We start from the raw sequence: 21,849 nt of genomic DNA, 5'->3' as shown, positions 1-21,849 counted from the left end.
AAACATAAATAAATCTTATTTTGTAGGTTCTTCTGAAATATCAGGTGATCAGAGGCAAACTTAAACTGTAAGTAGCACTACCAAGGTGCTACTTTGTAAGGAGGACCCTGATCCAGGGAGATCCAGGCATCAGTGCCAATATATCCTGGCTAATGGTTTCTATAAAATCCCTGTAAAGAATAGATGGTAGTGCTCCATTTAATTGTTTGGGAAGTGTAAGTTCCTTGTTGAAGACCTTGTTCTCCGTTTTAATGTGGTGTTACCTTCTAATGATAAGGAGTGTGTGTGTGAAAGAGAAGTTCTTCAGTCCTTCATTGCGAACACAAAGTAGCCTTTAAACCTTAGGATTGGACTGAAGGCTGAAGGGAGATGCTGCCTTTCTTTCCTTCCTTCTACATTGGTTTGTTTCATAATGATGCCACCATTGTCTCCTTGTCAAAAGTTCATCAATACAGAATGGCCTTTACGAAGCTAAAACCTATCTTCTCCTTTCCCTCTTATTATTTTAATGAGACTATGGAATATTTATTAATAATACTTTGCTGTTTTTTAGAAATCCGTGATGCTGATGATGTTGATGCTATGTTCTTATATCTGCTAGATTTCTATGCAAGCTATTCTTTTGTTTGTGTTCAGAAAAAGTTCTATTCTTGGTGGACAATTTTGCCAATTAGTCACAGGCTTGCATTTTTTTTCTTCAGATATATAGATATTTCCCAGGATTTGACTGGTTTTTCCTTGACCCTATAACGTCAAGTGGAATTAAGTTTGCAAATGATGAAAAGTGAGTATATATTGTATCTCTTGAATCTTACTTTATTTTTCAAGAGGATGAGGATCCCAGTAGCAAATGCAGATCTCTGAAGACTTTTCTTTTTAAACCAGTTTGATATGTTTGGCTTCTCTAGATCAGCTATCTTTTCCTCAATGGAAAGAAATCTTGCCTTTATATATTATTTATGCTATGATTATTGGCTGCCACCCCTAATGGATTGGCTAGCCCCTCTTCTCTGTTGCTATTCCATTTCCATCTATATCTGGTATACCCATTTTGTCTGCCATATGTTCATCCTCCTTGAAAGAAAGAAAAATCACACAGAAATTGCTTCCTCTCTGTTTACTTCTGTATAGCTGGCATGACTTGCTTCTTGTCCTTCTTTTCATTCAGAACTTTTTCTTGGTCTTTCCTGCCCCCCCCCCCAAAAAAAAAACTTGACCTTTTAAATGGCATATAATCCAGATTGTTTCTAGTTTTCTGATCTGCCATTTGCAGAGTTGACTATTCATGAGTTTGTATCTACCACTCAACCAGCTCACCCCAATCTGTCTTCCTGTCCCTCTACCTCTCCAGTGCTATACTGCCAAGTGTATCAGGCCTTTATTTCCTTCTCCACTTTTCCATTGAAACAATATCCAGATTTGAATCTCCATCCTCCATTGCTTCCCCCCCCCCCCCACTTTCCCATCGAAGCCTCATCCATTTTTATACCTCTTCCTTAATATTTGCCTTCCTCCCTCTCCATTGCCCATCATCCCACCTAATCCCGCAAATGTGGAAGGCTGACTGTACTGTGCTATAATAAGATAATGTATATTGAATGTCGTCGGCATTCTCTCTTAAATAGGTACATTAAAAAAAACTTTAATGATGTGTTTGGCATTTCATTTTGTTTACAGCGTGAAGCACATTTCATGTTCTCTGCTTATTCTTCATGCTGAAGATGATCCTGTAGTTCCATTTCATCTTGGAAAAAAGGTATGATTTTTCAGCTATCATCTTCAGTGCCTGCCTTTCAAGTTATAAATATCCTGAAAGAATGAGTGCAGTAAAAGAGGCTTTATCTGTATTTTAATTTGGGTTTTGTGGGCCAATCTCTAGGTAACTATGTTTTTAATTCTGGGGAGCAGCTCTGAAAGGCGGCCGATTTCAGAGGAGGCTGAGTACTTAACATTTTCCTTGCTGGCTGCTTTATGCTGTAGCTCTTCTTTAGAAGGTCTCTGAGAAAACCGCCTTCTAGTAGTAGCCATCGTTATGGCATTATCCACATTTTCATATGTAGTTCAGCCCTGAGCTAAGAACAAGATTAAATCGGTCTGCACCATTGATATCTTCTAACTTCGTGTACTTTTCTATATTTTTTTCATGTCTGAATTTTTTCACCATTGTACAGAGCTGAAATCTTGACCACCGCGTAACTCATTAAAAGCAATCTTTCTTTTTTTCTATATTGTGGTATGCAGTGAGAGATTCTAACATTACTGGGAATTGAGAATTCATGTTCCTTTTAAAAGAAGGGAGGCAAAGGAGAGATAAAGGGCCGTGGTGAACTTGCTAGCTGGAAGGTTGACAGTTCAAATCTGCAGGGTGGGGTGAGCTCCCGCTGTTAGCCCCAGCTCCTGTCAACCTAGCAGTTCAAAAACATGCAAATGTGACTAGATCAGTGAGTGCCGCCTTGGCGGGAAGGTAAATGGCACATGACCTAGGAGGTGTCTATGGACAACGCAGGCTCTTCGGCTTTGAAATGGAGATGAGCACCACCCCCAGAGCTGTAAGGGGAAACTTTTACCTTCCTCTGTGTATCTGTGTTTATAAGTATTGAATGTGTGCTTTTCTGTCTGTATTTGTTTGAATCCGCCCTGAGTCCCCTCTGGGAGATAGGTCGGAATACAAATAAAGTGCTCATGTTTCTGTTTGGAAATATCACATGAGTTCTCCACCGCAGAAAAACATTGAGTGACAAAAAGTACCTTCTTGCATAGGCTTGTGTGGGCCAGGTGTCAAGCAACCGAAGTGCAGTGTTCCCTCACTTATTGCGGGTGTTACATTCCAGGAGCACCAGCGAAAAGTGAAAATCCGCGAAGTAGGGATGCTGTATACAGCAGAGTCCCGGATACCCAACTTCCGCTTATCCGACACTCCGTATTATCTGCCACCGCCGTCTTTGCTACCCTCTCTGCCCTCCCTCGCCCTTTCCTCCATCGCTCACTCACCAGGCCGAGTCCTGGCTCTGCTGCTGTGATCCGTCCTTGTGAGTGAGCAAGCGAGGGAAGGCAGCAGCGGGGGCAGAAGCAGCAGCCTAGAAGAGGTGGCCAGGCTCCTGCTTATACCTTTGCGGCCCTCCCTCCCTCCCTCACTCACTCACTCGCCCTCCCTTGCTTGCTCGCTACTCACCGGGCCACATCCTGGTGGCAGAACCAGGACTCATCCCGATGAGTAGCAAGGAAGGAAAACCACAAAACAGCGAGTCCACGAAAAGCAAACTGCGAAGTAACTAGGGAACACTGTATGAGTATATGCATTGTGATGTGGCATCAATTCTGATTGAACACTCAGATCTCTTTTTTTGTAACAGTGTTACAAAACAACTGAGATCCAATTATTTTCTTTTAGTTGTATGATCTTGTATTTAAATATGGTGAAATACTAATCTAGATATTGTGAGCACAGTGACTGAGACTCAGACTTAGTTAATAAGCATATATTTGAAGATTGGGTCAAACTATTCTTTCATTTACTTGGTTACCATCTAGTTATAGGGATGGTAAAAGGATGTAAGGATGTTATAGCTCTCTGACATGAAATAAATACAAGCAACGTACTTTGAGAGTACAGGCATTGGTTTCTGTTGAAGGCAGACGTTCAGTGTGCACTATCTTGCTATTAATTACTAAATCAAAATGGATTATAAAAGTGAATGTTACTTTCCGTTTAACATTATTCTATAATTGGGGCAGACACTTTATCAGCCTGTATTGACTTTGAAACTTTTTTTATAGCTATACAACATTGCAGCCCCATCTCGGAGCTTCCGTGATTTCAAAGTCCAGTTTGTTCCATTTCACACAGATCTAGGTTACAGGCATAAATACATCTACAAGAGCCCAGAACTACCTCGAATATTAAGGTAATTAAAAGGTTTCCTCTTAATGTTTGTTGTAGTGTTCATGTTGCTTTCCGCAGATGTAACTAAAATGAATGACGTATCATAAAACATACATATGTATGAGTTTACTTCTCTTATTTTGGAGTCATTTTTGCACTCCCATATAACACTGGACACTGGAGCGGGCATGGGCAAACTTGGGCCCTCCAGGTGTTTTGGACTCCAACTCCCATAATTCCTAACAGCCTGAGACCCCTTCCTTAAGTGGCTGAGGGGGGAAAAGGAAAGGGTCTGAAGCTGTTAGGATTTATGGGAGTTGGAGTCCAAAACACCTGGAGGGCCCAAGTTTGTTTATTTATTTATTTATTTACGACATTTATATGCCGCCCTTCTCATCCTGAAGGGGACTTAGAGCAGTTTACAAGATATTTTTATATATACACACACACATACACACACACACATATATATACTCATATACATATACATATGTACATACAATATATTAGATTATTAGCATAGCACAATATCAGTATTATATATTACTATATTGTACTATACCATTATGTTGTAATATTATTAGTAATATTACATGTAATATAAAATATAAAATTATAATATTGTATTATTATATTGTATTACATTATAATATTATAAATATTATATGTATATACAATATATTATTAGTATAGCACTGGAGACAAGGTGGAACTGTCCCCCTTTCTTTTCACTCTGGCCCAGAGCATCAGTTGGTGCTGGGGAGAGGGGCTCCCAACTGATGGCATAGGCAGGAGACAAGGTGAAACTGCCTTCCTGGCCCCCTTTCTCATCATTCTGGCCCAGAGCAGCACGGGTTTACCCATGTTTGCCCATGCTGAAAAACAGCTATGTTATTATCACATAGATAGATACCAAGTCTATTTCTCTGCATCATCCCTCATTCTGAAAGAAAGAATGGCTGAAATATTAAAACATTTTGCTCTCTGAAAATTGCGCCTGTTTTTTTTTCCTTCGTAGGGAATTCATGGGGAAATCTGAACATAAGCACCATCACTGAAGACTACCAGGTTGGTAAACGTGCAATTATGTCCCCTGAGGAAGAAAAAGGAAAAATGAACACCTGCCTTGTTTTGAAATCTAGGCACTGGATAAGTCTCTGATTGCTGCTCCACTCCTCATGCATCCCTTTGGAATCCCAGGCTTTGGGGGAAGTAGGTATGAAGAGCAAATTTAGTTGGCTTCTGACCCTCAACCCCACCTATGTTTTTCTTCTAAAGAAGAAGGGAACCAGACCAATTGGAACAATTATGTTCAAGCACAAGAAAGACTTGGTTTTAAAAAAAAAAATGATGAAAGTTATAAACATTCCTACAGATGTGTGTGCTGGCTCGCAACAGTCTTCAAAGGACAAAAAAACTTGCACTCAGAATCGCAAATGGACTGCAGTTATCTGCAAAAAAATGTAACAGCTATAATATTTCAATGCTGCACTTAGATTACTAGATTTACAGGTTGTTCTCGTGTAGAAGTTAGTTCGGTGAAGAATGCTTTTTCTCCGGTCAGTTATCTAATTGGGAATTGGTGAAAATGAATGGATTGTTTTGGTTTTTAAATTCCTTTAAAAAGACGGAAGTTGGGATATTTACAAGAAGATATTTCAGAAATGAAGGATGTTTCTCCTTTAAAATAAGGTAACTATTTAGTAGTGATAATCTAATAGTGAATAAGTGTCCCTTTCTCTATTGCCTTGCTTTCACATTTCATAGCACTCTCACATATATAGATAATATATTCTTCATAGACGAGTATATCTCCTTTAATATTATTTCTCCTCATTTCCAGGCCATTGTCTTTAGGTGTCCATGGAACTTAAGTGATATAAATTACAGGTGGAGAGATTTATTGGAAGAACACCTTTTTAAAAATGGGGGTGCCTTTGAGCTTAGTCCTGCAAGGGATGATGGGACATTTGTTTTTCCACTGTGGTGAAGATGTCTTCCAATCACCTCTAATAGAGAGACACATATGCACTTTGGAGGGAAGAAATCTATTACCCATCTTTTAGTAATCATGATTCTTTATACCCCGAACCCTGTCATTTTCCTTTTAAGAAATACTCAGGTACATTAGAGCTGGTCAGAAGTTTTCTTTTTCTTTTAAAGGGATTCCATATAACTGAATATTTTAACTTCATCTCTGTGAATAGCACACCAGATTCCCTCAAAAGGGAAAATGTTAGCATAACATGTGTGAGATGCCTATTTTAATCTAGACTAGTCAAAGGTACTGAAAATTGAACAACTTTGTTATTTTCCTGTCCTAATCCATTAAAACGAATATATTTTTTCTGCTTAAAATTAAAGGTTGGCTTTATCTTTGTACTTTTGTTGATATTATTGACCTAGAGCTATGTGAAAACTTTCTGATCAAACTCAAATGTTCCCTTCAGTTGGCAAATGCCAGGCAGAGAACCTAGTTTCCCTTTATTGTAGCAAAGCAATTGCTGAATTTAAATTTAGCAGGCAACATGCCGGTAACTCATGGTAATAAATGTTGGAATATGATTTTTATGTTTACCTCTTTTATTGATATTTGACCATATTGTTATTGTGAACCTCATGAAATCAGTCCATTGTGTTCAACTCTTCAAAATCATGGCATAATAACCCAAGGTCAGGGGCAAAGCTCCTTCACCTGGGTGAAGATGCTGTACTCCTATCGCTGTGTAGGGCAGTAGTTCTCAACCTGTGGGTCCCCAGATGTTTTGGCCTTCAACTCCCAGAAATCCTAACAGCTGGTAAACTGGTTGGGATTTATGGGAGTTGTAGGCCAAAACACCTGGGGACCCACAGGTTGAGAACCACTGATGTAGGTCTGGAACTAGCCATGAAACCACAGTTAAGCATACTTTATATCCAACTAAACCCCGCATTAAACCATGGTTTAGTTTCCTACCATGTCTGACTTGTCTGGAAGTCACGTACCATTCTGGTTTGGATATAATAGAAATCCAGAGGCTTTACTGACTGAAGGGAGGAGAAAAGGGACTATGCCAGGTGCTTGAAGGTTGTGTATACTTTGGTTCATCTGAAATATATGTAAGATGAAAAGTGCTCTTGCGGTGCCTATTTCTGTCACTTGCTACCAGACAGATGGTACTGTTTGTTGAGGCAATATCTATATATTCCATCAAATTGTTTGCTCATGGAAGGTCATGTCAGCTTTTTACTGTATGTTATCCCATCTGTATCAACTGCATTAGGATAATTCAGGATCACTTTTAACCATATGTGAAGGTATTTAGAATAGATGCTGCAAAAGCCACAGACAGCTTCTGTGCACTTAACGCAAACCTGCCATTCTTTCCTGGTCCTGGCAGTCCTTCTGTAATTCTAGATATGACTTCTTGGTATGTTTCACTGGCCACCTTTAAGATTCTAAGTCATCATTCATGCAAGCCTGACATAGAAAACAATCTAAGGCGCTGTAATTTGGAAACAGAGGATTCAAGGCAGCATGGCAGTTGAACCCAAATGAATTACTTTACAGTAGTCCTCTTAGTTTTGTGGGGAGAGCCTTGAGGTATGTCATTCAATACACATGCAATATTGAGTATAGTGATCCTAGAGTTCAGAAGTGAATTCTTCAGTACGTAAAAGGCATTGATGAGTAATGATTGTAAATGAAATACTTGGATTTTGCATGCATCAGACATATATCTTTCAGCTCCATCATACTTGCAAGGAGGTAGTAGCTTAATTGCGTAGACTTTTCTACTATAGTGAAGTCTATCAAGATTGTGAGTCACAATTATCTCTGCAGTAGATTGTGCCCTATATGAGTCTGTCTCTCTGCACATACACACCCTCTTTCAACACACAGCGCTTTGGGTTAATTGCATTAATGCTATTTTGGCTCTTTTGTGGTAAACAAAAGAAACATTCCAGTCAATGCTGCTGCTGCAGACTCCTCCCACTGTAGTGTTGATAAAAGTACGAACCAATGTGGAAATAACAATTCCTCCCATGCTACACCAATAAGAGTCCAAAGCATGCACTAGTGCTGTTTCTCCTGACACACATGTACTAGTTGTTAGATCAGTGACATGCTTTGAAATGGAAATGTTTATATCTAAAAGGTGTGTAGTTTTAATAAAGCGAGTGACTTCTGACTTTTTTGGTGGTGGCCTGCTTTTGTTTTTTAATGTTGGTTCAAAAGACACAGAGGCTGAAATGGTTGACACGTGAATGATAGCTAATGATATAGTTATAAGTGTAACTTTGCTGCTGTTGCCCTCGTGTCCTTCTTTAAAATGTCCTCTTAGGGATCACTGTCTAGGATTGTGGCTTGGTAGGAATTGGGGACAATTTAAAGTGTGAGGAGGGCACAAGGGATTCTGGATCCTGCCCAGGTGCTCTTTGTTTTGGGCCTAAACAGAAACAAGTGTGTTTTTCCCCCAACACATCACCTACCAGAGGCATTGAACAACAGCTAACATCAGGTGTATTATGGTCCCAAGCCTGACCGCATTCTGTGAGATGACACTGAATGTAGTATCTTGTACTGTGCACCCACTTTTTTCTGACACTTGGGATTTTGAAAAGCAATAAGCAATTTTCAGTATGTAAGAGATGCAGTTTCTTTGTACCTTAGAAACTCTTTTGGATAGAGATTGCTTTTGTACCAATTCATTATAATCTCTGTAGCATTTGTTATAATCGTGATTTTATTACCATCCAGATTTAACCAGTTCCTTTGCAGCTTTGAAAGTACCCTGCTGGAACAGTTTGCCCTTAAGGCTTTTTGCTGCATTGCAGTTGTGTGAGTTGTTTACGCTGCTCTTTCATCGTAGAATTATAAGAGTTGGAAGAGACCCCAAGGGCCATCCAGTCCAACCCCATTCTACAATGCAGAAGCCCACAATCAAAGCAATCCTGACAGATGGCCATCTAATCTCAGTTTAAAATCCACCAGAGACAGAGACTCCACCACACTGCAAAGCAGTGCATTCCACTGCCAAACTGCTCTTACTGTCAGGAAGGTCTTCCTTACGTTTTGCATGGAATCTCTTTTCTCTTTTCCCGATCTCTCCCAAACAATTCTGAGCATGTTGAATCCAGCATGGGAGCCCATGCATCAAGACCAAAATGCAACAACAAATTGCCAATGACCAAAGTTGCTTCTAGTTTGGTGCTCTGCCTCTTGGCCACTGTATCACACATTAGGCAGGTTAAACCCTTGTGCTGGCAGGATTGCTGGCCAAAAGGTCAGTGGTTTGAATCTGGGGAGCGGGGTGAACTGTCAGTCAGGTCCAGCTCCCCATGCGGTGATATGAGAGAAGCCTCCCACAGGATGGTAAAACATCCAGGCATCCTCTGGACAATGTCCTTGCAGACAGCCAATTCTTTCACACTAGAGGCGACTGACAGTTTCTCAAGTCGCTCCTGACACAACTCCCCCCCCCCGCAAAACCCACATAAAGCAAGAAAGAAATAATAATAGATACAGAACACTGAATTCAAATGCGACATTTATGATTGTGTGATTTTTAATCTTTTTACAGCACAAGAAGGTAACAGTAATTTAACACACACACACACAAAGATGTGTCAACTCAAAATTCCACATTTTTGGAAAATGATATGTCAGTAGCAAATGTATTTATTTAACAAGCAATTGAACATTTTGGACATTCAGGAATCACTTTACTAACAGTTAGTTCTCTTGCATCAGCTGACAGCTATCTTTGAAGAGAAACCATATTTGATGCATAGACCATGAAAGAAATGTCAGTGTTCACAAATGACTGGCTAGAGGGCAGTGCAAGAACGTATGTGGGACAGGAGTAGTTGTATGCAAGCAACACTACACAAATTTCAAGACGTGATAAAGACTGAATCCTTAGGAATAAGTCATGACCTTGTTTTCTTAGAATGATAACAGCAACAGTACAAACCCACATGATTTCAAAGCAGATCAGTTTTTTCACAAACACAGAGGACATTTATAGTGCAACCGTAGGCGTTTCTATGGGAATTAAGCCCTACTTGTATGGAGCTTATTCCCAAGTAAAAATATATGTAGAACTATAGCCTCCATTTCATAACATTTTTGGAGTTTTGCACAGGGGAAAAAAAAACAACACAGTAAATTTTGTCAACCTGTAAACAATTCAATCAGGAACGAGTTTAAATCAATCCTATTAAAACATGTAGCAGTGTCCTTGGAAATGTCTTTTTTAAAAATTTGACAAAAAGAACGAAGATAATATAGAATCATAGAATATGCAGCAAATACACCAACCTAACAAGGCCTGTGTTTCTCTGATTCATTGGAATGGACGGGACTGAATTCAACATGCAAAGGAAGGCAACTGGAATTGTCATATTCAAAAACAATGGAATAAGTATAGGCCTACTTAATAAACTAGAAATCACAAGGCTAGCCCTTGTCTCAAATACACTTAAGGCTTACATCGACATCTCTATCAACAGATGAAATACATCATGCGGCTTGTGTATGGAAAGGGCAGCTGGGAACCTCTTTAAGCCTTTTTGGGATGCTTCCAGTACTATCTTCCACTCATGGATTTGCACACAAACGCCACCCCCATATAGCCCTCCATTTTCTGGCAACCTGCTCTAGAAACTTGGCAGAGGAGGGTATACCTCACCAGCTGAAGCAAGGGAGAACAAGGAGGCATTTCACTGGACAAGATGATGAGAAATCATGTAATCTTGGATGGAGCCATCTGGACTATTTGCCTTACACAGATATACCTCCGTTAACCAAGTAGACGTGCTCCTCGGCATTACTCTTCAATAGAAAGCTTGGGACCAGAGGCAGAAAAAAAAGGGATTGATTCCTTCATCACAACAAAAGAGCAATTTAACATGTTTTGGGGGGGGGGGGGGAATTCAAATAACATGGACAGGTGAAATGAAACATATCAGGAAGTAAGAAATAAACATGTTTTGAACCTTTTGGAGATCTCTTGACAGCTTCTTCCAAATGCATCCACTAATTACTTCTACATTTTCACTACTTTTTTAATGACTGGCAGGTGCTTAAGTTTAATTCTAGTAGAAGAAACTGGCAAAACCACCTCTTGAGTATTCCTTACCAAAGAACAATCTATGAACCTCACTACCTCTGAGGATGCTTGCCATAGATGCAGGCGAAACGTCAGGAGAGAATGCCTCTAGAACATGGCCATATAGCCCGAAAAAACCTACAACAACCCAGTGATTCTGGCCATGAAAGCCTTCGACAATACATCTATGAAATTCATGGGGTTTCCATAACTTTGAAGGCACATGCATGCTGGGAGAAGGAATTACGTGAGCACTTGCATTGGAAGGTTTTGGGCAGGCATGGGCAAACTTGGGCCCTCCTGGTGTTTTGGACTTCAACCCCCACCATTCCTAACAACCTCAGGCCCTTTCCTTTCCCCCCTCAGCCGCTTAAGCATCTGGATGCCCAGATGTTTGATGTTTTACCATCCTTGTGGGAGGCTTCTTTCATGTCCCCGCATCGGGAGCTGGAGCTGACAGAGGGAGCTCAACCCACTCTCCCCGGATTTGAACCACTGACCTGTCGGTCAGCAGTCCTGCCAACACAAGGGTTTAACCCATTGCGCCACCGGGGTAGATGTATTTCTTCACTAACCTTAAAAGGAAACTAGCACTTCTAATGAACTGCTTGGTTCTGGAAGTTTATAGGAATGTACCTTATTCATTCATGACAGTGGAACATGCTGCTTTGGAGTGTGACGGCGTCTCTTTCTCTGGAGGTTTCTAAACAGACACATCTTTTAGGAGTGCTTAAATTGTGTATTCCTGCACTGAAGGAATGGATGGCCCCTGGAGTCTCTTCCTACTCTGTGTGTATGATTTCAGATCTGGATGTTTTGTATTTAAAGTGCAAATTAAGTCACCACTCTAAGGCCAACTGTGATCAAACACATCTCTAACTAAATTGCCCCAGCATCTATAGATGAAGAGCAGCCCATTCAGTGTCCTTGGTTGCAAGCACTGAGCATTATGCAAGAAGGATGGGTGCTACTATTGGAAATCAAGACTAAAGCTATTGGGATGTTCAGTGCTGTTTTAATAAGGTAGGAATATGACATCTGGAAGCAATATTGAGGCACGAACACTGCTGGGTAGGAAATGGAACCGTCTAGAAGCGTCTCTTGTAGAATATCTTACACCAAGTCTGAACAATGTGACACTGCCAATGTAAATCTTGACTCATGTGTCAGGCACAATAACCTTCAAAGAGGAGCCTCAACCAACCTGCTCATCACTTTTGTTTTTGTTTTTATGCTTGCCTTGTGGATAACTTACCTATTAGACCAGCCAATATGACTGGTGGATTTTTTTTTAATTTAAGGGAGAAATGGGGACCCTATAGCTCTTTTAAGCATTTTTGGGCTGCAATGCCCATAATCCTATGCACCATTTGCAATACTGCTGAGAGATAGTGGGAGCAGCAATTTGACATAATTGGCTTAATGGTTCCTATGCTTCATGGGTCCTATGGAGATGAGACTATTAGGCGTCCAACACCATTAAGCTCCTTCAATGTCCATATCTGATTTCGCGCCCCCCCCCCCCCCCCAAGCTCATGCAAATAATTCAAAATTATTGCAGACTAATGAGGACTGTTTATGGGTCTGGAGGGATTTGAATGACACATTTATTTTAAAAAGTGGGGTGGATACATCTGTCCATGTTGTCAAAAGCTTCCAACCCATCTTTTAAAATCTCTACCACATCATTCTTGGCTTTGCTGTTGCTTTATAATAGTCAATAACGTCTTCTAATTCACTGAACAGGATGGACTGCTGTTGGAACAAAATCTACAAACTTGGAGTTGCTTCCTGAAATACGTAGCATGCACATAAATTGCATTGGTTAGACACAATTTTATAACATGGCCTTATTTACTTTCATTTCTCCTGCTGGAGGCCATGCTTTAGGTTTCGAACCCAACAAGGTTTTGGTCACCTCTTTGCTTCCTTGACTAAGTTCATCTAAGACACCAGTTACCTCCTCTTCAAGTCACCACCACGTCTAGATAAGTATGAGACAACCAAAGGGTGGTAAAGAATGCGCGTTTGGATTCATCTGTGGAAAATTCATTGGGGAGCAGGAGAGCCTTGGTGGCAAACCGACCCAGGAGGAAGGGTGTCTGCATGCACTGCTCCAAGTAAGCGAGCGGACTCACTCACTCCCGGGGGATGTTGGGCGGAGGGATCTTCACCGCCGAGGGCTCCACCCCCCAGATCTCCCTGGCGTACTCCGTGATCGTCCGGTCGCTGGAAAACTTGCCAGAACACGCAATGTTCTTGATGACCTTTTTCGTCCACTCTCTTGGGTTCTAGGGAGAAAACAGGCAAGACGTTTGAGAAGTTTAATATCCAAGAAGACTCAGTAATGGAACTCCAGAGACTATACCAAATTCACCCCTCCCCCAATAACAACAACAACAACAACTTTATTTTTATACCCCACCTCCATCCAACAGAACAGTTAAAACATATCATATTAAAATGCATATTTACAAAATAATAACAAAAGCAATATAATGAAATAAAAACAACAACCATTAAACAGCATATAAAATAACATCAAAGCCAACAACCAAAAGCAAAGTTCAATGTCTTGTTGTGGGTGGGCTGATTGGTGCCACAACATTAGAGAATAGAACTAATGAGTAAAGTGCAGCGATGAGGACAAGAATGATTTATCATTAAGGATTTTGCTATAACAATCTTGGTGTCCTGGCTTTTAGGTCTGTTTCCGGGGTTATTTGAGACACTGATTCAAAAAATTGCATTGGATAGACCACATCAGCTCTAGTTATCAAGATATAGTTAACTTGATTTTCTATGGGCAAGAAGATGAAGATTGGTATATGGCATATGTTCTGTATATCAAAAACTAGAGCTGATAGGGGAAAAACTGGTGCCATTTTTGGAATCAGCAAGTCAAATATACCCAGGAACAGGAATAACATTTGAGCCATCAGAATGTGTGTTGCCCTGTGCTATCCATCCAGAGCACAGGCTGAGTAATCATTATCCAAAATTACAAAATCCAATACTCCAAAATGATCCACCTGAGTGGCCCGGATAGGAATGCCTTTGCTTCTTAATGGTTCAATATATATACGTTATATATCATGCACAAAGATATTATAAATACTGTGTATAATAAGTATGTCCAGGCTAGGTGAATAAGATGTTACTGTATTAAATATTTTGCGTTTAGACTAGGGTCCCATCTTGAAGATACTTAATTATGTATGCATATGCAAATGCAAGTATTCCAAAATCTCAGGGAAATAATCTGAAATCTAAAACAATTTTTGTCTCAAACATCAGTGGATAGTCAAACCCATTCTAAAAGGATGAGCACTCAACTTTTCCAAACTCCAGTTTTGCCCTTCCTCTGAATTGTATTGTACAGGGTGAGGCAGCATAACTTCCTTTTTTAAAATGCGCGCCATTCAGTCGGTTGAAGACATAGCGGAACGCTAGTGGTCTCGTTCGAGAGGCGGGAGTATAAAGTTTTGTCCTGACACAGTTCAGTCGTCATCATATGTTGGAACAGCGAGGAGCATGCTTTTGCCATTGAGGCCTACTTTTCCAGCGAATTTGGAGTGGCTGGGCTGCTCTCCAGATTTGGCCCCTTGTGATTTTTTTCTATGGCTTTTTTAAAAAATCCCGTATTTATGTGTACCGTCCAAGGACCCTACAAGATTTTAAGACCAACATCCAGGAAGAAATTGCCAACATAACGCCTGCTATGCTGGCAAGAGTCACGACAAATGCCAGAAATCGGTTTACTCAGGTATGGAGAATGGGGGATGTCACCTACCTAATTTGATCTTCAAAACTACGTAAAAAAAATAAAATTTAGGTATGCACCTACATTATAAAGAAATAATAAAAATTTCTGATTCATACAATGGGTTTTATTAAGTTTTGAAAAAAGGAAGTTATACTGCCTTACCCTGTACTATGAAACATTAGTGAAAATCAGTTCTACCTATTAGCATTTACTATGTTCCTGAAAATAGTACTTCTAATTCTTCTAGCTAGTTGATTCTGGGAGTTTTATAGCCCTCAAAATACTTAAATCCAAAACCAAGACTTGAAACAAGAACCATAGAACTCAGGCCTAGCTATACCTGAAAGCCACGTTGCCTGAGCTGAAAACAGAGTACCCGTTAGCTCCTAATAAACAGACATGAAAGCATTTCATCTGCCCTGGAATATCTATTTCCCATGAAGTCGTGTTGATATATGAAGCTGGCTATCTGCTCTAATTTGCAAGCACGCTTCCTTGCTTAGGTCAATATCACCAGGTGCTTTCCCATGAGAGTTTTTCATCAATTCATCTTCACTAGACTCCTTATCCTTCACTTTCTTGGCCCGTATCGGAATGAATCCCAGGAAAACCCACAATCCCATCAGACTCTTAAGTCATCAGTGAACCCATAACCCCCTAGTTTCAAGTATGTAATTTTTTTGTATATTTGTATACACTACTTGTGTACACAGAATTTCTTTATCTCTTTTGTTGATATTCTGCCTATGACATCAGTTGCCATTTAGAAAACCTAACAGATCCCTCAAACATCCCTATGAAGATACGTCACTATGTTTCCAGTTTCAAGTATCCAAATGGCAGCTCTCTTCTGCTACTTGATTCATACTATAATACCAGAGGTGTTACGAGATTCCTGTCTGTTTCATAGAAAAGCCCTGGTTTTTTTTAACTAGTCAGAAATTAATTCAATCAGCCTTCATCAAAGGCCAATCTTACCATATACAGTTGGTCCACTTGCCCTTGGCACTTGATATAAGCTTCGTAATCAGCAAACACCTTAAACCTGAAACAAAGAAGAGTGTAGAGGCAATTGTAAGCACTGAAGTAAACACAATTGTAAGCACAGAGATTTGGAAACCTCAATTGACAAATAGAGCAGGCATGGGCAAACTTCAGCCCTCCAGGTGTTTGGGACTTCAACTCCCACAATTCCTAACAGCCTACCGGCTGTTAGAGCTCCCAATACTATTGAGAGTGATGTGACACCACTTTCAGTTACACAAGTGATGCGACATCACTCCCAGGTATACAAAATAAAATGACCTCTCTCTGAAGCATCAGTGAAGACCCCAAAAGCTTAGAGCAGCTCTTCAACTTTTGAAGAGCCCCCAAAAGTTCTCACCTGTCATGATACATCAACATGTTAACGATGTCTCGGAAACGTCCTGGATCATCCGGCGAGAAGAAACCACTATTAATTTGATCCATCGCTTGTCTGAGTTCTGGGATCCTGTCATAGTATTCCTTAGCATTGTACCTGAATGAGAAAATAAAGGATTATTTCTGTCTGTTCTATCTACAGAGTTGACCTCATGATGCACTTTCTCCCCGCCCTTAATGAAGCCCTAACCCCACTGGTCATCCCTTTGAGCTCCTCTCTCACAAATACACTTTTCCACTCCTATCTCATCTAGGTTTTTATCATTTTATCTTGTGCATTTGGCCCATCCATTGTGTTTTATTTTCCACTATGTTATTTGGCACTGCTTATTTTATTCTCTTACTTTATTTATTTTATCGTGATGTAATTTTTTGTTGCTTTGTATTTTATTTTGTTGTATTGTATTTTCAGGCTTGGCCTCATGTTAGCCACCCCGAGTCCCCTTTGAGGAGATGGTGGCGGGGTATAAATAAAGATGATGATGATGATTATTATTAGAAACATAACAAGATGAGTCCACAGCAGACAAGATCACTCTGCTGGCTGTTGTATTGGATCACACGTCATACACTTCCCAAGTATCTAGGACTATGTGATGTATCGGCAAATAATGCGTGCAGATCCCAGTAAGGTGGCCTTCTGCAGCTGGCAGATGGTAATGTTGTCAGCGCCGATTGCGTTTAATGCAGACTAAGGTCTTTAGGTACTGCACCCAGTGTGCCGATCACCACTGGGACCACCTTTACTGGCTTGTGCCAGAATCTTTGCAGTTCAATCTTTAAACCGCCTCACCCCCTACCAACCCCAGAGATCTCTCCGTTCTGAGGATCAAGATTTATTGGAAGTTCCCAGTTTTAAAACCTTGTGTGTATCAGCAACTAGACGCAGAGCCTTTACAGTAGTGGCACCATCACTCTGGAACACTCTGCCACCAGAAGTTCGTGCCTTGTAGGACTTACCAGCCTTCCGTAGGGCTTGTAAGACATATTTGTTTCAACAGGCTTTTGACCTTTGATCTGTTGTTTTAATTTGTGTTAGATTCCAGTTTGTTTTCTAAGCCGCTCCGAGCCCCAGGGGAGTGGCGGCATGTAAGTTTGAATAATAAATAAATAAATAAATAAATCCTCATATCGTGTCAGATTTTACAGTTGCTTCTCTTCAATCCTGCTGTCACCTGGGATTGCAACATTGACAATTCATACTTTGTTCTTTAACACGATTGTGAGGTCAGGAGTATTGTGCTCCAAGACTCTGTCTGAATTCGGAAGTCCCAGAGTAGCTTGACATGTTCATTTTCTGTAACTTTTTCAGGCTTGTGAACCCGCCAGTTCTTTGTCGCAGGCAGATGGTATTTGTGGCACAAATTCCAATGGATCATCTGAGCAATGGTGTTATGCCTCTGCTTGCAGTCTGTCTGCGTGATCTTTTTGCAGCAGCTGAGGATGGGATCTATTGTTTCATCGGCTTCCTTGTAGAGTCTACACTGTCGTAGACTTTTCGATTCTGGATTGATGGCATTTGTTCTAATGGCTTGTTCTTGGGCTGCCAGAATCAGGCCCTCCGTCTCCTTTTTCAAAGATGATGATGATGATGATTATTATTATTATTATTTCAGTCTTCTCTGCAACACTAGTAGAAAAATATTACTTTCCACCATCTGCTTGCACAAACTAACTAATATCTTTCCACCAAGGAAAAAAAGTCATTGACACACTGGAATTAATTCAGAGAAGTGTGTTAAGGAGGACGCAAATATAAAACCAATGCAGTCTGAGTAATCCTTAGAAAGGGAAGGGTAAGGCAAACACTACATCACAGGGTCTATTCAGAGATCTCTGAGTGATCACCAAGGGTTTTTTGATTCTCTATCAGAGTTTTGCACTGTTTTATTTAGCTCTTATGTTTTATTTACTTTATTGTGTTGTTATTTTTTGTCATTCTGTATTTATTTTGCTATAATGTATTACTGGGCTTGGCCTCATGTAAGCCGCCCCGAGTCCCCTTTGGGGAGATGGTGATGGTGGGGTATAAATAAAGTTATTATTATTATTTGTTACCAACCCTTTCTTATCCATTGCCTCCACATCTTCCACTCGCATGCCAAAAATAAACAGGTTATTCTCTCCAGCTTCCTCAGCCATTTCCACGTTGGCGCCATCCATCGTCCCAATGGTGAGGGCCCCGTTCAGCATGAACTTCATGTTCCCGGTCCCTGAAGCCTCCGTTCCAGCGGTGGAGATCTGTTCAGACAAGTCTGCAGCAGGAATCACTAAAATGGAAGTGGAAAGTGGATGGGTTTAAAGTATTTTCGTCCCTTTTTAACCATACTTTTTGTTCCTATGACTAATGTAGCAGTTACAATGTTAATTAAGTATTTCGAAAATCCAAGCTAAGTGTCTCATTAGGTGCCACTCTCAACCTGATCCACCTCACAAGATTATTACACTATGTATGGGACATGATTTTTGTTCCTGGGTCATAAATGTCATTTCCTAATTGGTTCTATCATTTTAAAAGTTTATGGAAAAGGTTTAGTAAAGGTAAAGGTTTCCTCTTGACATTAAGTCTAGTCAGGTCCGACTCTGGGGGTTGGTGCTCATCTCCATTTCTAAGCTGAAGAGCTTCTGGGGGTTGGCGCTCGTCTACATTTCTAAGCTGAAGAGCTGGCGTTGTCCATAGACACCTCCTAAGTCATGTGGCCAGCATGGCTGCATGAAGTGCCATTACCTTCCCACTGGAGTGGTACCTATTGATCTACTCACATTTGCACGTTTTTGAACTGCTACGTTGGTAGGAGCTGGGGCTGACAGTGGGAGCTCACCCTGTCCCACAGATTCGAAGTGCCAACCTTCCTGTCAACAATTTCAGCAGCCCAGCGCCTGGTAATCTGTTGCGCCTCCATGTCCCCATGAACCATCACTGAATCATTTCTTGCATGGAAGATAGTAAGCTAGATTAATAATCTCTGTCCCAAGTCGTCTTACCTTTCTCTGCAAGGGACACTCTGTAGTTCTCCAAAAAGATGACTTTCAGCCTGTCCCCTATGTAAGGGTCGTTGTTGACCACGTCTCCAATGGATGTGATGAGTTTGATAATCATCTTGGCCATGTGGTAGCCAGGGGCAGCCTGGAAGGGGACAAGGATGACTGTAATGAAGCCAAAGAGGCCACAAGAATAGCATCTAAAGTTAGGAAGAACTTCCTGAAACTTAGAACTGTTCAACAGTGGGATACACTGCCTCAGAGAGTGGTGGAGCCACCTTCTTTGGAGGTTTTCAAGCAGAGGCTGGATGGCCATCTTTTGGGGCTGCTTTGATTGTGTGTTCCTGCATGACAGAATTGGGTTGGACTGGATGGCTCTTGGGGGTCTCTTCCAACTTATCTGGTATTGATCGGAATCAGAATGGCTGCCTAGGAGGAGCATCTCCTACACCAGACAGGGGCAAACTTGGCCCCTCTGGGTGATTTGGACTTCAACTCCCACAATTCCTAACAGCCGGTAGGCTGTTAGGAATTGTGGGAGTTGAAGTCCAAAACACCTGGAGGGGCCAAGTTTGCCCCTGCCTGAACTAGACTCACACTTGAATATATTTTTGCCATCACCATAAATTGTCATTTTATAAAGCCACACTTGTGCATCTAAAATTTTGCAAAACAGGCTTCAAGAAATTTCAGGGTAGAGAAGGGCACGAGGCAGGGCTGCCCGTTGTCTCCGCTCATATTTATTCTGGCTATGGAGATTCTGTTAAATAACGTGAGAGAGGACGAAAATTTGAGGGGCCTCAAAATAAGAAAGGAGACGTACAAGCTGCGAGCATTCGCAGATGATCTGATTTTTATTATAGAAGACCCACTCCTCAATATTGTAAAATGGGTACAAAAAATAGAAGAGTTCGGCGCAGTCTCAGGCCTCAAAGTAAACAAAGAAAAATCAATGATTCTAACTAAAAATGTTACCAAAGTAAGACAGAATGAGCTAGCGAAACTGACAGACATGAAAATCACTCAAAAAATCAAGTATTTAGGAATATTTATAACAGCTAAAAACACACGACTGCTACAAAACAACTACGACACCAAATGGAAAGAGATACAAAAAGACCTAAAGAATTGGAGAAATCTGAATCTATCATTGCTGGGAAGGATATCTGTCATAAAGACGAACGTCCTCCCCAGGATGTTATATCTCTTTCAAAACGCCCCAATAGTCAGGAAAGGCCAAATGCACAAAGAATGGAATAAAGAAATAAGAAAATTTGTCTGGAATAATAAAAAACCAAGGATTAGCTACACCAATTTAATAGATGAAAGAAGAAGAGGAGGCCTGGGAATGCCCGACTTGGAATTATACTTCGAAGCCAGCGGACTAGAATGGGTGAAGGAATGGATATTATTAAGAAACAGAAGATTACTGACACTAGAAGGGCACGAATTACGAACTGGATGGCATGGGTATCTATGGCACGGGAAGAAAGCCATAGAAAAGAACTTCGGAAACCACATCGTCCGCTCAGCCCTCCTGAGGATTTGGAACAAGTACAAACAAAGGATCCATAGCAAAACCCCGCAATGGTTATCACCTCTGGAGGCGTGCCATAGACGAGAGCTAGGCTGGAATGAATGGCCCTCTTACAAGGATCTCTTAAAGAAAGAACAAAGGGAAGTAAAGCTGAAAACGCAAGAAGAAATAAGACTAAACTTCCCAAGGATATCCTGGCTTCACTACCTTCAGATAAAGGAACACTTTAAGAAAGACTCAAGCCTGGGCTTTGAAGAGAAAACATCACCATGGCAAAAAATCTTCGAAAGCACAAAGAAGGTAATAACAAAGATCTATCAACAATTACTGCTATGGAGTACTGAAAGAGAACAAATAAAATATTGTATGATAAAGTGGGGCAGGGATCTAAAAAGAACTGTACTTCTAGAGGAATGGGAGTCATTATGGACCAAAAAGTTAAATTATATGTACGCATACGACTTCAAAGAAAACCTAATGAAGATGTTTCACCAATGGTATATGACCCCAGAAAAAGTAGCTAAATTTAACAGAAATTCAAGTGACAGATGCTGGAAGTGCGAGAGACATAAAGGGACGTTTATACATATATGGTGGTACTGTAAGACCGCTCAGGTCTTCTGGAAAGAAATCCACACCATGTGCCAGATAGTGCTATCAAAAAAAATACCCTTCAAACCAGAACGATTCCTACTAAGCTTCACAGACGACTCTTGGAGTAATAATGAGGAAAAAATCTTTGTCTATATCACCACCGCAGCACGCTTGAGCTATGCAAAAGTATGGAAACAGAAAACAAGACCCCTCAAAATAGAATGGATAAAGAAAATCTTAGACACAATGAACATGGATAAGTTAACCTTCCTAATATCTAAAATACAAAATAAACCGAGGAAGATGACAGACTGGACACCAGTGAGAACATGGCTGAAAGAAAACAAAATAAAGGTATTAATTTAGGGGGGAAAGAAAGAGAGAAAGAAAAAGAAAATGTGAAGAGACAGTAATGAAATAAATCAGAAAAGTAGAAACGACCCACCTCCTATGAAGCTATAAAGAGACTCTATACATCTAAGAGGAAAGGAATTACACAGAAAAATCCCGCACAGAAGAGGAGCGGAAGAAGACAGCCCCCCCCCAACCCCTCTTCCCTAAGCCCCCTTCC

General features: G+C 40.7%; 2 protein-coding genes across 3 annotated transcripts in view; one reads left to right on the top strand and one right to left on the bottom strand.

Moving 5' to 3' along the window:
- Positions 1-8,055, top strand: part of ABHD12 (abhydrolase domain containing 12, lysophospholipase) — a 35,010-nt gene extending 26,955 nt beyond the window's left edge. For both annotated transcript variants that reach the window (XM_060754533.2, XM_060754534.2), the window contains exons 10-13: positions 702-784; positions 1,678-1,756; positions 3,778-3,905; positions 4,902-8,055. In XM_060754533.2, coding sequence (XP_060610516.1) covers positions 702-784; positions 1,678-1,756; positions 3,778-3,905; positions 4,902-4,941 — 330 coding nt within the window. In that variant the 3' untranslated portion in view covers positions 4,942-8,055. The remainder of the gene's footprint in view (positions 1-701; positions 785-1,677; positions 1,757-3,777; positions 3,906-4,901) is intronic.
- Positions 8,056-9,401: 1,346 nt separating this feature from the next.
- The window catches only part of PYGB (glycogen phosphorylase B), a 58,071-nt gene continuing 45,623 nt past the window's right edge, over positions 9,402-21,849 (bottom strand). The window contains exons 16-20 of the mRNA XM_067463198.1: positions 19,151-19,292; positions 18,228-18,435; positions 16,128-16,262; positions 15,722-15,788; positions 9,402-13,268 (exon numbers count right to left, since the gene is read on the bottom strand). Coding sequence (XP_067319299.1) covers positions 13,116-13,268; positions 15,722-15,788; positions 16,128-16,262; positions 18,228-18,435; positions 19,151-19,292 — 705 coding nt within the window. The 3' untranslated portion in view covers positions 9,402-13,115. The remainder of the gene's footprint in view (positions 13,269-15,721; positions 15,789-16,127; positions 16,263-18,227; positions 18,436-19,150; positions 19,293-21,849) is intronic.

Source organism: Anolis sagrei, chromosome 1 (genome assembly GCF_037176765.1).
Source record: "Anolis sagrei isolate rAnoSag1 chromosome 1, rAnoSag1.mat, whole genome shotgun sequence".
NCBI lineage: Eukaryota > Metazoa > Chordata > Lepidosauria > Squamata > Dactyloidae > Anolis > Anolis sagrei.
Note: the sequence above shows the minus strand (reverse complement) of the source record. Positions and strands in the feature narration are given on the sequence as shown.